Source organism: Apis cerana, linkage group LG3, assembly GCF_029169275.1.
Source record: "Apis cerana isolate GH-2021 linkage group LG3, AcerK_1.0, whole genome shotgun sequence".
Classification (NCBI taxonomy): domain Eukaryota; kingdom Metazoa; phylum Arthropoda; class Insecta; order Hymenoptera; family Apidae; genus Apis; species Apis cerana.
The window spans coordinates 11,810,869-11,828,404 of record NC_083854.1 but is presented as its reverse complement, the minus strand read 5'-3'; the positions used below and the strand labels follow the sequence as shown (position 1 = coordinate 11,828,404).

Here is a 17,536-nt window from a genome sequence, read left to right as displayed (position 1 = left end):
ATGGAAAAATTTTTTTTGTAATACGACGAAACGATAAAAACAAATGTTTCGTTTGTAAGCTTAAATATCGTGCAACTTTGTATGAATGTATATTATCATCGAACGTGCTTTCCGCGATGATTGCGTACTAAACTATTTACGAAGCTGTTGTACCTAAATAAGATGGTTATTCCAAAGCTTAATTAAGAGAACTATTCTTATCTTTACTGAACGACAAAAGAAGATATCGAAACCGTACTACTTTCTTTTTTTATTTCTACTTACAAACCTCGTGCTCGCTCATCATTTTTTTTAAATTTTCCGCAGGTGCAAAGTAAATATAAGTCTTTCTCTCTATGATACTTGATAATCGATTAAATGATAGGTAACAAATTTTCAATAACAATAAATAAGAACGTTAGTTTGCGTGCTCTAAATCCATTGCAATAAAAATTTCATTCGTTGTGTACGAAAAATCAATACGACGAAGTCTCAATCATACAATACCCCTATGATGGTTACAAATGTACGACGGTATTATTAATAATAATAAATTTGTAGCAAATCTGTACAGAGCCAAATAAATCAAAAACTTTCATAAATCATCGAAGAATTATCTATTATACTGTTTATTTTATTATCTGTATCAAAACGGGAACAGATGCTAGAGAATTTTTCAAATTACTAGATTTTCAGGTAAAATTATATTTTATTTCAATTTATTTTTAATTTTTAATTTTAAAATATATATTTCCTCGAATTCAAATTTTTCAAATTTTATTCGAAACATTTTTTAATATTATGAAAAATACGTGACATTTTTTAAAGTTATTAAATATAAAATTATTGAGTTACTCGATCTCTTCAAATTAACATTTTTAAGAATTATATTTGTTATTTTTTTATAATTTTACTTAATAATAAATTTTACTTAATTTTATTATAAAAATATATATAACATATATGTTATATAAAAATAAAGAAGTATATTTAAAATATAGAAAAATAAATTTATAGATAAAATATATATAAAATTATATTATAGATTTTTTGCAACAGAATTATGGAATTAATATGGAATTAATCATCGTCATCTCTGAGTTATCATATTTTTTTAAAAATATATCATAAAAATAATCGAAAGATGGGATTAATCTGTAATTCTTATTCTGTTTTATCCTATCTTTGAAGAGATATTTTTGACATTTGATTGATAGCGCTGATGATCAATTCTTATCTTATTTCTATCTTTTTTTTTTCTATTTTCTGTTCTTTTTTATAACTTTCATTTGCGGCACTCTGAAGATGGCGTTGATTTCAATATTTTTATCTTATTTCTGTCCTTCTCTCATTATTTCTTGTCCTTTACATTTGCGCGCGTAATAGGCGAAATATAGAATGTCAATTCAACACACATTTTATCACTTTTTTTGTAATTAAGTGTTTCTTTATCTTTGCGCAAACTCTTCGAGATATTATATTTTCTTTTTACAATATATATATAAAATACTTCCATGAAGATATGTAGTAAAATATTTATTCTATTTCTTATTTGTCAATTATTTTAATATAATTTTATATTGAAATTTAGTTTTCAATTATCACTAAATTTTGTAATTTTCTTCTATTTTTCTTCTAATTTTGTAATTTTCTATGAATCAAAAAATGCATTAAATATTAAATTTATTCTTTATCTTATAATTTAATTGTAATTAACCAATTAGTTAATACAATGAAAGGAAATTTCTGATAAGTAACGAAATAAATTTTAAATTAAATCTTTATTTTTTATACAACATTAGTTATAATATAATTAAAAATCGAATTTATTGATTAATTATGACATAAGAAATTTACTGCCAAAAATAAGTGGTAATAAAAATTTGTACAAAATAATTGAAGAAATTGTAGAAATTTCTGTAATATATAATTTGCAGTTAATAAAATCAGTAAAGTATTTTAGCAATAACTTAAATAATAATACGTTGTGAATAAATATAATAAATATCTAATATCTATATTGTTAAATATATTTTAATCATAGATCGGGTATATTCAAAAGTTTCCACCATACGAATAAGTAATTTTTATTGATCCTCTATGTTTCAAAGTATTTTCTTTTTATCAGTTATATAAATGTAACAGTATCACAAAATCACAAAATCTCGTGAAACATAGTGACAGGCAGGTATAATAAAATTAACATTTTATTTGAAAAATTGAAACATACATACAGATAACGCGAAAACAATGATAGCACATTGGTAGCACCGATAAATAGACAGACGTTGAAACGATAACGTTAAATTCAGCAACTACGCACGAGCTAATTGCTCGTTCGATCAAGTAGTCTGCTGTTAACGGCAAGAAAAATGTATAGGAAATCTTGTTAAAAAGAAATCTCATCAATTTTCTTCACATTATTATATATTTAGCTGCAACAGCTTTTTGATAAATAGTTTGAAGCACTTTTTCTCGCATTCGTTATATTTTATTTTTTTCTTCTTTCTTTCTTTCTTTCTCTTTTTCTTTATGAAAGACAAAGAATCAGATGAACAAGAACATTGTCCCTGTCAATCGTTACGACATATATTTAGATTGGAAAGGTTATATATAAATATGAATATCGATTTGTGATTCAAAGTTTTTTAGATTTTTCATAAAAACAAGAACAAAAAAGAAATTTAATCATTGATCATTCGATCATCATCTTTTTGTTCTTTTTCGTTATTTAAACAAAATCGTCACTTTATTATGTAATATTAGAATTGTTACGTACAGAACGCGATGAATAAATTATTTTTTTATTATACATGATAAATGATGAATTTTTAAATATAATTAAGTAAGTATATAATTAAAATAATCGCTTTCGCAACATGTCGTAATATAGACAGGTAAAAGGAACTATCGAAAATTTAGCGGACTAACTTTCATGACATTATTAACGCGTTTTCTTAAATTTTTAGCCATTATATTGTACTTTAAATCGATTAATTTATCAATTGTTTCAATTATAATTGTACATATATTACGCTCTCTCACTAACCAAAATATATAAAAGATTATTTGGTATGAATTATTCATATACAGTCTCATTTGGTTAATATCAGTGAACTTTAGTTTTAAAATAATTTAATGAAAAGAATACCAAAAAAGTATTCAGGGCAGTATTACTTTTATGTTTATAATCTTATATAAACATAAACTTTAACATTTTTGGTTTTGCAAATTAAAAAATAAAAATATTTCTTTTTATTTATTATCATAAAATTTCAAATATAAAATAAAATCATAATTAAAATTTATTTTTATATAAAAATATTTTAAGGAATTTATATCATTCAAGTTGTTGCTATTAAAAAAAATATTCTTTTTAAATTGTTCAAATTTAATTTTCTTTTATATTGAAATATATAAAGTAAAAATTGACATTTGTCAGTCAATATTAAAATACATTATAAACTATAAATCAGGAAGTGTAATACCTCAGTCATTATTCTCTTCATTCTTCAAAAAAATTATTGAGTTAATTTCATTTTAATTTCTATTTATTCCATCAAAAAACATTTTAACATACAATAGCGAATTTTCTCTTCCTATCTTTCTTTTTAAATCTGATAATTATATAACATTAAAAAACATTACTCATTTTTATTGCTATCTCTCAAACTATATTAGATATATAAATATATATGTATATATTATAGTTCCTAATTTAGTAATTCCATAAATATACATATTAAATTTATTACATGTACAGGATGAGCATGTTTCTATGAATAATTATTATTGCAGAATATGTAATTTTATATTATACTTTATACAAGTATCTGAGAAAGCATTATAAAAATGTGAATAAATATTTCAATTTTATATATTTGTTGAAAATTTTTACCTGTAATTATTATTTTTAGTAATTATTATTGAGGTTTGTCTTTTGATTTAATTTAAATATTGTATGATTACATATTAATATTAAAACGAATAACTAGTTTTATTTTATATATTAGTATATAGCATCTACATAATTACAGAATAATGTAAGCTAATAATGTAATAAATATTTATTTATGATATTTTATCAAAAGTAGAGTACCTAGTTGTCTCTTCTGATATTAGAAATACTTGAAAATATAAAATGCAAGAGTCAAATAATTTTAATATATCTAAAATGTAACTTTGTTTAAATATTATTTATTCTCATGATCAAAATTATCATGATCAAAATTATTAATATTTAATCAAATTGAATGACATCATTTTTTTATAAGGTTAAATACTTATAAAATATTTTACAATTGTTGTATGCTTACCTATAAATTTGATTATTAAATTAGCTACAATATCATAATAGTTAAATTATATCAATTAACAATATTATCTAAATAATGATATCTATTTATTAAAAATGATTTAATAAAATGAAAATAACAAATATATATACACATAATAAATTGTTAAGTTTAATATATAAATAAAATACTAACTATATACAAAATGATTGAAAAAAAGATTAATATTATCGATTATTTTAAATTGAAAAATAGTTTTGGAAAAGCTTACATTGCTATATGAAAACTATCTTTAACTTCAGTTTTTTACAAGAATAATATCATCTTATTAAAGAGATAATTAGGTATTTCACTTCTGATTAAATATCATAATATTTAACATTCATATAAATATTCTATTCCAACTTGAATGAAATATATTTCTTGAAATATTTATGAATTACATACACATCTAAAGAATGAAATGCATTCTTATTTTTAACATAGATAAATATAAATACAATAAATGTAACTTTACATTATATAAAATGACATTTTTTTAATTAAAATATGATATAATTACAAAAATATTATTTATGAAACTTTATCAAATATATTTAAAAATGTTTTATGCAAAGATATTACAAAAAATTCTATTATTGGCACTAGAAATTATTTTTAAGATTTTTTTTTTTATTTGAAATTATGTCAAGCAAAATAGATGTTGATTTAGCTATTCATATATTCATTGGATCTAATCAATAGAACAATTTATTAATTTGCCTTTTATATAAATTGATAATTTTATTGAAATTTAAATTTTATTCTTAATCAAAACATGTCTGAATTTTTATTTTATCTTTACTAGTTATTATTTCCCCTGATTATTAACTTTTATAAAATATCGAAGAAATTTGATAAAAATAAAATTAGACATTTAATGAATAATTGAAAATTATAATAAAGATAAAACATATTTTCTTTTACTTTTCTAATGTACATTAATTATTTTAAATAAATATGTACATTTAAAATTTTCATAAGAATTCATTTTTATTTTCATTTCATTACTTCATTTATGAATTTGATTGAAAAGAAAAAAATAAAAAATACTGTTAAACCAAGAATTTTTTTGTCACAAAGTTAGTCCACTAGATCAAGATTCTTAGAATATTTCTTTTCTGCAAAAGTTTGTTTCTATTGCCATCGCGGTCCGCACAAGTTATTTTCTTAATTTCAGGGATTATTATGGTCTACGCTTTTGGCACAAAGATCGTGTCTGTGGAAACGATATAATAATTAGATTTGAGCTCGAGACGATTACTCGGTAGAAATTCTACTTTCAGGGACACCAGTCGCTAGACAGGTTTTACAGACTTCGAAACTTTGGACTTTAGGAAAGATTTCCATGAGGAATTGTTTAATTGTGGAAAATCTTCACAATCTATATTTGTTTTTTTTTTTTGTTGTCGACACGTTCAGACTGACTCGAGATGACATGTTCGAAAAAATTTCATTTCGAAATATGATCGAGACAGTTTGAGGGCATCTTAGAGATTTAATCTTTATATATAATATATACGATAAAATTCAAAAAATAACAACCATAACTACGTTAAATCGAACGAAAGGGAGGACAACAAGATATTTCTCAATATTACTTTCAAAAACGACGTGTCGAACGTTGGAGCGTTTGAACAAATTTTTCTTTTATTTATTATAATCAGATTAGCAATTACTTGATAAATATAATTTTTTAGAAGAAAAAAATCAGAAGATTGCAGATATTAATAAACTGCAAATACAATTTAAATTTCGCATACAGTTTTTTTTAGAATCTTGATGAAGAAAAAAAATTTTGAATTTTCTAAAAGGACACATAATAATCTGATACCGATAGGTTAGGAACCGTCTATGAAAGTTTGCTCGTTGATTCGTTCGACGATCGATATTAAGTTAATAAACATTTGAAAGAGTAACAACCAAATCGAGGAGATTTTTTTTATATTTTTTTTTAATCTATCGAAGCAATTAGATAGAGAGAGAAAGAGAGAGATACCTAAGAATTCACGAATAAGAATCGTGAACATAAAAATCGATACAATTACGTTAGATTACGAAGGGAAATACGCTCGTTAAATGTCCATAAAAATTAATGCTTGTCGATCGACGATAATTCATTCCGAACATTGTACGTAAATCACGATGTTCACTTAACGTCGAGAACGACACGCAAACTAACATTTCCAACGATTCTAACGTGTATCTGACAAATTTTTATCATAAACTATAAATACACAATTAGATCTATATCGAAAACTGAACGAAGGCGATTAGTGTTTGGCAACGTACAGTCTAATTTGTCTATAGTATTTTGTTCGTTGCTCCACACGAGCTGTCATTGGGACATCATATCAACCACCTCGACGATCATTTCCTCGATTTGATAAATCATTTTCTTCTGAAAGAAGACCACCCTAATCGGTATCTTTTCTTTTCTTATTCCAAACATGATTTACTTCCCTATCAAATTCTAAAAGCTTCCTTCAGCTGTTTCGCTCACAGTTTCCTTTATATAACCCTTTTCCCTTTCTTGCTCAGGAGGCGTAAACCTCCTCCCGAAAAAAATCTCATCATCAGCCAGCATATTAGCCTATTCTTACTTAATTTAATGAAAAAAAAGAACCGAGTTTAAGCGATTAACTTCAAGTGGCCTCTACTCGGAGAGCTTCATTCCTCCTCCACGCTAATATCAACGGTTCTAACCCTAGATGAATCTGTCGGAAGCAGCTGAAGACGCTCAGGCTCAACACCGAGCATGATGATGCACATGAAACTCTTGCCAGACGCCTGGTCTCTCGGATAGATGGTGACTGGTGCGAATTTATCCACGGTGCCATCCACGTAGGCGCGGAGCTTCCTATAAACTTGGGGGAAATGCCTCCTAAGCGAAACGCCCCTCAATTTCAGCTGCCTCTGAATGTTGTTGAAGCTGATCTCCCGGATCCGTTTCGGCGTGTTCTGCCCGTTGTTACCTGGAAGCGAGGTGAGCACCAACATTTCCGGCGACTCCATCTCCCTGGTGATATTGCACGGGGACGTGGACTGTTGCCTGCCCTGGGGCGAGGCGGACGAGGAGGACGTGTGGTGCCGGTTGGCCGTGTCCAAGTGGATCTTGGCGCATCTGGACACCAATTGCCGTTCCCACTTCACCGCCCCGCTCGTAGGCACCTCGCTCACCACGCAAACGGCCACGTAGAGCACCAGCCTCGTGTCAGGGTTGTACGATTTGCAAAGTCTGATCACCTCGGCGTACAATTCCGCCCCCATCTCTCTCGCCAACAGATCGGACCAACGGACGTAAGTGGGCTCGCCCAGGTCCACGAAACCGTTCGCGATGAATTTTTCAGCCGCCTCGGGGCTCGAGAAGAAACACTTGACGGCGCCGCGGCCGTGGAACGCGTGGCCACGTTTCGCCAACGCCGAGATGTGCTTAAGCGTGACGGGATCCTCCTTCGCCGAGGACAACACCTGCTTGCACAGGCTCCCCGCGCGGGAGTGCAAACAGGTCCTCCTGTGGCGTTGCCAGTGCGCCCTTCTGCACTCCCTCGAACAGTACAGGCAGGTGCAGTTGTGACAGCTTTTATACGTCCGCTTCGCTTCGGCCAGTGTTGCCGTATTGCTGCACTTGTTGTTGCGGCAACGTATCATTTTCTCTCCTATGTTGCAGCCTACCAATCCGTTCGCCTCTTGATTGCTGTCGAACGACACTCTTCGATGCGCCAGCGGCCCGCCCCCTCTCTGTGACTGTGCACCGCCTGTTTTCAACGGCGTGGTGTCGCTACCCTCGCTTTTCCGCCGCACAAGCTCGCCCATGTAATATGAGGCACGCTCCTCCGAAGTTCCTTGCACGTCCACCACGCTCTTAGCGGACTCTGCGACATTTTACCAATCGTTCGGATATCGTCAGAAAATTAAGAAAATTAAGGGGGAGTTCGAATTTTGTGCTTGGACAAAGATCGTATTGGGTTTCTCGTTTGGGAGGAACGATATAAGTGTGATTATTTTTTTTTTTAATTTTTAGCAATTTTAGATTATTTTTCCCGTTGTTCCTTTAAAGAAGAATATATCAAAATATGCTTTGCGAGACTTGTAATTACAGAATTGCTAATTTTATTGAATTAATCTGAAAAGTTTTTTTAAAAGGAAAAAAAAAAGAAGGTTAATTTTCATTTCCCTCGAGATAAGAAAAAGAGCGTTCAAGTTTTAATTATCGTATAATTTTAGAAATTAATTAAAAGGAAAATGAAAATCTCGTTACATCTCTGAAGGAAAAATTGAAAATGATCACTTTTTTAGATTACGGATATCGTTGTTTTGCGAATTCTTTGCACGCTTCTTTTAATTAACACCTTGTTATTATTTTCAAGAATTATTTTCCTCATACTTTCGTCCACAAACGATAACGGTACGATCATATAATATATTCGAAGTAGAATGAGAACGTGATACTGTAAGCTATGTCATGTGTATATGAAATGAACGTGGTTACCATAACCTCTTCTTCTATAACTGTAGTGTTAGAATCGTTAGAGTGAATCCCCGACAAGTGTCAAGGATTCGACAATTCGATCAGGCGTTCGTGTTTCGAATTTGCATATTTGGTTGCAAGTCAATTGATGTTATATGCTTGTTTGTTTATAAAAAAAATAAATAAATAATTAATCATCCACCCGAGTGCCTTAATAAAAATAAAAAAGCTCTCGTAAATGCAATGAAAAAAGAAAGAAAGAAAGAAAGAAAGAAAGAGAGAAAGGTTAAAACTTAAACATTAACTGAAAAAAGAATAATAATAAAATGAAAGTAAAGGAAAAGATGTGTAAAAGAAAGCATAATCGAAAGCAAAAAATCTTGAAAAAGATCTCTCTTACGAATTTCATATATGTATTTTAAAGACTCGCGTCTTCTGCATTTTTGGTGGTTGTCGTCATAAATGTAATTAGCTCTCCGGGTCCCACATTGGCTAGTTTTCAGCACCGATAAATTCGTCTCAGATCGATAAGCCTCGCATCGAGACGTCTGAATTCAGGGGAGGCGAGATATTACAATTCCGCCTCCCTGAGCTTTAGACGCCATTTTTTCTCTGCAAAGGTGTAAAACAACATAAGTGCAACGGAAAATAAAAATGAATGGGAGAAAGATGTCGCGTTTCGCATTTTCCTCGTTGCCCGACGACTTGCTTCTCTTTCTTGTTCGTCTACTCTCTTTTTTTTTTTTTTTATTTTTATTTCATTTCAGTTTTTCTCCCTTCGTCGTCGATCGTGGTTGACGATAAGACCAGGTATGATATTATCTCGAGGTAAAGAAAAAGACTACGAAAGAGAACGATGCAACGGGAAATAATATTGATCAATTATGATTAATTATCCTGGTACATCGTATCTCGTTTCAAAGTGGCGTTTCAAAGCATTCTTATTAAGAATAATTAAATATATATAAATATACATTTATTTTTCTTAATTTCCACGATATCAATATATTTTATTAATTATTAAAATATTGCGTCAAAACATACGAATGAATTTTAAATATTTATTTAGAGATAACCGAAGACGATAAAAAGAAAAATTTTGTTTATTCGAAATAAATTTTATACCTTGTGTTTGTGGATTGATAAAAAAATATGCATGAAACGCCAATATTATATTTCTAATGAGAGAAAAATGAAAGATTATGGAGTAATATATACATATATATATTACGTATATATATATATATATATATATATATATATACACAAAGAGAGAAAAAGAGAGAGATAGGGTGATGTGTGTGAGGAGTGATGGCGACGAGGCGAAGAGAAACGCAAGCGGAGCGCATAAATTGAGGACGACATACGCACAGTGTAGTTTTACAATTCAACCGTTAACATGTTAAATTTCATATTTCTTAATTAACACGACGAGGCAAAACTGAAAGACAAGAGAACGAAACTTCATTCAGAATTTCTTCTTTCTTTTTATTTATATTTCCCGAAAAATAAAAAAATTCCCAGATAAAAAATATATAAAAACATTAATCACTTGAAATGATCTCTTACGAAAAAAATCTTGCAAGGAATTTTTAAAAGAAAAATTCCGCAATTATTTAATCCATGAATTATTAATTTCCCTCGCGATATAAATGTTCCATGCACAATTAAATCCCGAATAATGCATTGACAATTTAGCTTTCAAGAAAATTAATATCATAAATTAAAATCCGATGGAATAAATTGAAAAAAAATAAAACGTGACTTCCTCTTTGCTCGAAGGAGAGAAAAAGAAAAAGAGAGAGAAAAAAAACATGAAATTTCACGTTAACGATTATTCTGAAACCATACCGCGCTTGTATACAACGCACACGTAAGTATACATACATATACATATATTCGTATAAGAAAAAAAAATGTTAGGTTAAAATTTCTTTGAGCCTCTCTCGAGTCCTCTCTCGAGAGAGGAGCCGCTTCAGAACGAAAACTTACATAGTCCTCCTACCTTGGAGGTCTTGGCGTAGGTCGCTGCAGCTCTTCCCGGCTTTCGCATTAGCCTGGCCGACGTTAGTTCGATGGCGTATGGTGGTGGATGTACCAGTTACGACGGGACCTGGCCCAGGACTCGGGGTACGCGACGCGGATGGCAGGCCAAGGAGGGAGTCAAGGACGTCCTCCAGGGTCGTGGAACCCGGGCTCGGTTTGTTCCGCAGAAGAGCTGCCGTCGCCATCGCCTCGTCCGTATCGCTCTGGCCCGATCCTAATCGGTTTCATGCATGGGGTCAAGAAAGAGTCTGAGACGTCCGCGTCATCCTCTTGGCCTCGATACATTGTCCGTCCGTCTTGTGGTGTTACAAGTTTACAAATCTCTTTTGTCGTTTTAACATTTGTCCAGTCAAGATTAGGTTAGGTTAGGTCTAGTCGTCGAATCGAATCGTAATTTTATCACGTCACGTTTCATACTTTTCGTATTATTTCGTTGTTTGGTGTAGTGCCATAGAGGTGCTTCAAGTAGCTATCGATGACGAGTTAATATAGAGTTAATATAGTTGGACAAATTGGATATTGAACTTACATGGAAACGTTACATAGGATTTAACGTTTTAAAATGTTTGGTATAACATATTTGAATATTGGTATAATTATTAATTTTTTTTTTAGAAGCAACGCTGTAATATAATATTTTTTGTAGGTTAGGAAAAGTATATAAACGCAATAAGTATTATAATTGTTCAACGAACCGTATTTTGATTGTAGAAATGCATGGATCCGTAAATTAAGCAGTTCGAAGATAGAAAATTTGATTCTGGATTTTTATTTGTATTTACATAAGAAATCACTTCCTGTCCGCTTGTATCATCTTCTCTGCTGCATCATCTGTGATGTATATCACAATTTGTAAATATTTGTTTATTCTTTAGTTTTATTCAAGGATGTGATAAATTTCTTGTTCGACTGATGGTGAATCATTTATATTTTCTAATAAAATTATTTTATATCAATGTTTTATGACGAGAAAAAAATTGTAGAAGGGCGAGTAAATATTTGTAAGCAATAAGCAATTGTATTACCTGAAAATTTTTTATCACGTTACATGAGCATTGTGAAGATCATCGATCGCCACTTGAAGCGTTTTTTTTTTGCCAAAAGCATGTACGCGAAAGGTCGAAGAACCTCTTAACCAACCATCAAAGTTCTAGGGTGCTCGTCACGCGTTTCTCATTATTAATATTTGTGAAAGATTCTTTCACGCGTCATTTTTTCCTCTTCCTAGTATAATTATCTTATTATTAATAAGAAATCGCTGCTACGTTTCGTTCCTCGTACGTATAAAATTTCGATTTGACGAACATTGTTCGTTTTTAACCAACAAATCGTCCAAATCTATAACAATTTCGATACAGCAATCATATATTACGTGAATATTCTTACCTCGATCGAGTAGAAGAAAAGCCACAGCACGTTCCAAATGTTCTTAAAACATTAATTTTTTGAGGTTTTCTCTCGTAACGAGCACCCATTTCCTTCGTCTCAGTGAAAGTTTCGAATAAACGTATTAAATCGAGCTTGGACTCGAGTGCACACATTCTTCTCGAAAAATTCGACGAAAGAAAAATAAGAATCGATCGATCGAAACGTTCGATGAGACGTTCCTCTATTAGTTTCTTAATAACCTGCAAGATGGCGGTACCTCCCGAACTTCCTCGTATATACACTTGGTTTCGTTTTTTTAATCGGTTGTTCGTAGAGCTGCTGTTGGTAAAATCTGATCAATGTAAGAATGAGAGGAACTGAGAAAAGGGAGACGGAAGAAATAACGAGCGTCCTGTTTGCATTGTACGATCAAAAATAAAGCAGAGATCTTATCAAAATAATACGATAAAATACCCATTATTTCTTTCACTTCCATTTCCAAGTTTCACTACTGCTTTCTCCCACTCGTTCATTGGTCAGACTTTTTCCCGACAACTCTAATTGTGTGCGAGGAGGAACAGAATACGACTAATTGACAACGAAAAAAAAAAAGAGAAAAGAAATGAAAGAAAAGAGGCTCGAAAGGAAAGAAAGAGAAGAGAAGGGAAGGAGAGGTATATAACGGACGCCCTCGATTTTTCTTCACCTCTCATCTACTTCTCTACGTTTCTACGTGTATTTCTACGTTGCACGTTTCTACACAACTACTCAAATACTCGTACATACTAGCCTAATTGCGGCGTTTGTGAGCACTTTTGCTCGCGAAAGTACAGAAGGCAGAAAACGAAGCCAAAAAATGATGTTCTTCTCTCGTTGAACCTTTTTCAACGTTTACATGTGAGCGGCCCGCACGCACACGCACACGCACACACAGAGAAACTTTTATTTCCCCGCCGGAAGAGACGGCGGAACAGTTTTATTGTTACACGCTCTATTTCCGGCTGAAAATATATCAGAGGCTTACGCGTGCGTGCCTGTATATGTGCACGTAACGCGGGCACGATTCGTTCTCGGCCATATAATGCTATATGCAAGAACAAACACACAAGCTGAAGCGAATAAAAATACGTGTATGCGTGACAAATGAAAAAGAAAAGAAAAGAAAAAAAAATTATAAGAAACGAAACGAACGAAAGGCAAAAGCGACGACGGCGAAACGAATAACAGCACTTACCGTGACGACACAAGCAGAGCGCGTCAATCAAATTAATCGATGCCCGGATATACAGGGTGGCAAAAGAGAGGGGTGGGGGATAGTGAAGGAAAGGGATCTAAGATTTTTTTTTTATATAATCGAGATGGATAATAAAGAAAAAAAAAAATCATAGAATTCTTTATAATAGGAGACAGTAAAAATTCTGTTATATAAAATCTCTCAAACTTCTTAAATTCTTTTTTTTTTTTTTTATTACCCTGTATGTATACATACGTGGTAGGTACATATATACTCGACTATATAGAAGTACATAAACATACGGTAAGAGGGGAGACGGAAGATTGTCCCTTGTCAATTCGAATTTCAAATTAAAAAGAAAAGAAGAAAAAAAAGAAAAAGAAAACGAGAAGATAATTTAGGTAATTTAGGTGTCGAAGAGAGAAAGAGAGAGAGAGAGAAAGACAGAGAGAAAGATTAAAGAAGAAATATACACAGAGATATAAAAATATATATAACATAATCGAAACGTAGGATATAATATAAAGGATGCAACAACAACAACAACAACAACGCAAATAACACAAAGGGTAAATGACAATAATTTATTATTGCTGTCAAGGGTTTAATTACGTTCTACAAAGAAATGATAAATCGTTGGTGTGTCCGAACAATAAGTACGGAATTGTGTACTTTAAGAAAAGGCAAAAAAAGCACCGGCACGCAGAACCGTCCGGTAAGGGAGCAAGTAGTTGTATATTTAACAGAAAGAGGACACACACGTACGTGAATCTGCGCGTCACAAAATAAAAACGAACGATTCTTCTTCGTGTGACCGACCGATCGATCGTGGTAGCGGCAGCTTTTTGGCTAGAGTACGATTTTAAAAAAAAAAAAAAAGAAAAAAAACAGAAAAAGAAAAAAAACAAGAGATGAGCGCAGAGAACAATCGAAAATAAATACGCATAAATTTGTTGGTATTTAATCTGACCGACGGTTCTGCGAACACTGCACTCGTAATTAAAGGAATAACAATAATAATAATAATAATAATAATTAATAATAATAATAATTAATAATAATAATAATTAATAATAATAATAATAATAATAATGACAATAATAATAATAATAATAATTAATAATAATTAATAATAATAATATCAACGCGTTTGCAATTAATAATAATACGATGTATACGAATCGTACGTAAAATTGTTTCTCTCGTATGTATACATATGTACCTATGAGTTTCTATACGTGTCATATACTGAGCTCTCTAGTTATATAGATATATCATGTATACTTGGACAACTTTACAGTGTAAACATATACATGAAACGCAAAGAAAGAGAGAGAGAGAGAGAGAGAGAGAGAGAGAGAGAGAGAGAGAGAGAGAGAAGAGAAAAGAAAATAATAATTATTACCAAGTAGAAATGAAAGAAAGAGTTTACTAATATATATATATATATATATATATCCGAGATACGGTAGGTTTCGCACAAAAAATTACGGTAGAGGTTTAATACAGGGATGGGTGTGGTGTATGTCTGTGTCTGTGGAGAGACCAAAAGGAATAAGAGAGAAATATATATATATAAAGAGAAAGAGAGAGAGAAAAATAAAAGAATAAAAGAGAGGAACGGTTGATACTCGTGGATCAAACGGAGGGAGGGTCCTTCTTCAAGGGGTCTTCCAACGACGAGGGGGCGGTCGTAACAAAGTAACAAAGTTTCATTCTATAAAACTTCTCACGACGATGAATATATTTAAAAAGAAAAAAAAAAAACAGAAAAGTAATCTTGGCGTATAAACGAACGAGGCTTATAAAAAAGTTAACCAGGAGGTCGGTCAACGGCTTTGTAACTGTGTCGAGAGACCACCTTGTGGAATGACGAAAATTATGTATATCTATAGGCGCGGCGTCGACGAGGAATCCGCAGAACGATATTCTTCGATCATTTCCCGTACACGCAAATAATATTTTTCCAAGTCAAAGTCGATCTTGGCATTGTTAAAACTTCCGTTTTCGAAACGAAGATTTTTTTTAAGATAAAACTGTTGAATTCATCGTCGACAGTCGCGAAAAAATTTCGAAGAAAGTATGAAAGAAAGAAAGAAAACGGTGTTTAAAAAAAAAAATATATTGTGTCGATCTTCAAAGGTTCGAATTACTCTCGTGATGCGATATGTGCTTGATGTATCATCGAGAAATTACATCGTGGTGTTTCTCTACGTGTGTTTCAGAAATTGATCCAGATCCTCGAACAGCAGTATAATGGTAAAACTTATAATTGGACGTCGACGAGTACAGCAAGCTGACGAAAACGATAAACGAAAATGAAATAGAAAGAAGGAAAGAAAGAAAAAAAGGGTAGAGGAAGAAGATAAATTAACAGTAATCGATGGTGGGCGTAAAATTCTAATCTCGACACCGAGATGTTTTTTAAATAATGGTACAGAGAGTTAATAGTAAACAGACCAGCAGACAGTCGATCGAATCCAACGCGTAACACAAGAGAAATATTGTTCCTTGCTAAAACCGCGAGTCTTCTCTACCCTACACTGACAATGAAAGCACTGCGAGTGAATTGCTTTTTCCCCAACGAAGGGAGTTTTAATTATTGCTGTATAATAAGCGATACAAAATTACAGGCTATCTATTTCTTACATTAAACCAAGATCAAACCCAAATGAAGTAGCTTTCGACTTTGATATTTCTTCTTGCAAAAAAAGAAAGGAAAGAAGAAGAAGAAAAAAAAAGAGAAATAAAAGAAAAAGGAAAATCTAGCATAATTCGGCGCGAAACGCTGCTCCTTCTGGATTCAATCTTGAATAGTTTAATCTGCGATGCACCGTGTTTAAAATATTATACGTATATTATTTATATTGAACGGTCTATTTTTATGTATCATGATATATTACAGTTGTCTCGTTGCCTTTGTCGCGTACGCTATACAATTTTCAAGTCACGTTTTTCTCGTAAGATAATGGTGCACGATTGAAAACAGACTGAGCGTTGTTCGAGTTTCGAGAGAAAGAAAGGGAAAAAAAAAAAAAAGAAATCGAAGTACGTGCTTTTTTTGCGCTACAGATACCAATCGCACTTACGTGATTAAGAGACTAAAAGCTACTCTTACAAATATAACAACGCGAAAAAACTTTTCTCAGAAAATATATATATATATATACGCATACATCTACTTTTTATCAACGTCAAGCAACAACAATCTCGTCTCAACTTTCGAATCGATTCCTTGATCGACAGTTCAAACATAACTAAATCTAACAATATTTGCGTAAAAAAAAATAATAATCGAACAAACATAATTTCAATATCGTTTCTTTCTTTTTTTTTTCCGCGTCGTATCAATATTTTTCAAAGTGACGTTCAAAAAATAATTTTCGTGTGAAGAGAAGTAGTATGACCGTGAATAAAGTACAAAACGGTGCGAAAGTCGCGTATACAAGAGAACGCGATAAAGTATGTGCGAATGTTCGATCGATATACCTTACATAATTTTTACACCAACGTTGTACAACTTGGCTCGTAGAAAAATAAAAATTTTTCGCGCCATCCATCACAAGTCGTTTCAAAAATAATTTATGTACAAAAAGAAGCGAAAAGGATCGAGTTTCACACGTTACATCGATTTCAACAACAATTTATGCTCGTACAATGTGCACCACGTTCAACAATATATAGAAAAATAAATTCGTCTCGCGATCGAAATCGATACTTCTTCTATTTGACGTACGTCTACTTTGGTTTTTCCAAAAAAAAAAAAAAAATTCTTCGAAGCGTGAAGAAATGCTAGAGGAAATCGCAAAGCTGCGAATACGTTTAAGAACGATCAAGAGTAATAAAAGTTACTTGCGAAGGATAATTTTTCAGATTTTTCCTCTCAAATATATTCGCATCTTGAGATCATGCTCGACGAAAGCGAGCAGAATAGTCGAGGATTGGAGAACAGCCCGAACAAATGACGTGTACTGCACGAAAATGATCAACGTGGTCTAAGGATAACCACGAGAACTTAGAAATACGTCGGAGGAATCTCTCCTAAAAAGAAGATCGTTCGATGCTTTCTATCAAGAGACAAAACCGCAAGAAATCGTCAACAAG

General features: G+C 31.7%; 1 protein-coding gene across 21 annotated transcripts in view; it reads right to left on the bottom strand.

The window, feature by feature from the left end:
- Positions 1 to 5,702: 5,702 nt before the first annotated feature.
- LOC108001888 (uncharacterized) overlaps positions 5,703 to 17,536 on the bottom strand; it is a 76,839-nt gene continuing 65,005 nt past the window's right edge. For 14 of the 21 annotated variants that reach the window (XM_062072949.1, XM_062072955.1, XM_062072962.1 and 11 more), the window contains 2 exons: positions 10,790 to 11,044; positions 5,703 to 8,188 (listed from right to left, as the gene is read on the bottom strand). In XM_062072949.1, coding sequence (XP_061928933.1) covers positions 6,984 to 8,188; positions 10,790 to 11,044 — 1,460 coding nt within the window. In that variant the 3' untranslated portion in view covers positions 5,703 to 6,983. Of the gene's footprint in view, positions 8,189 to 9,224; positions 9,397 to 10,776; positions 11,045 to 17,536 lie in introns of those variants that run through there. The other 7 variants (XM_062072958.1, XM_062072965.1, XM_062072966.1 and 4 more) reach the window with 4 other exon arrangements.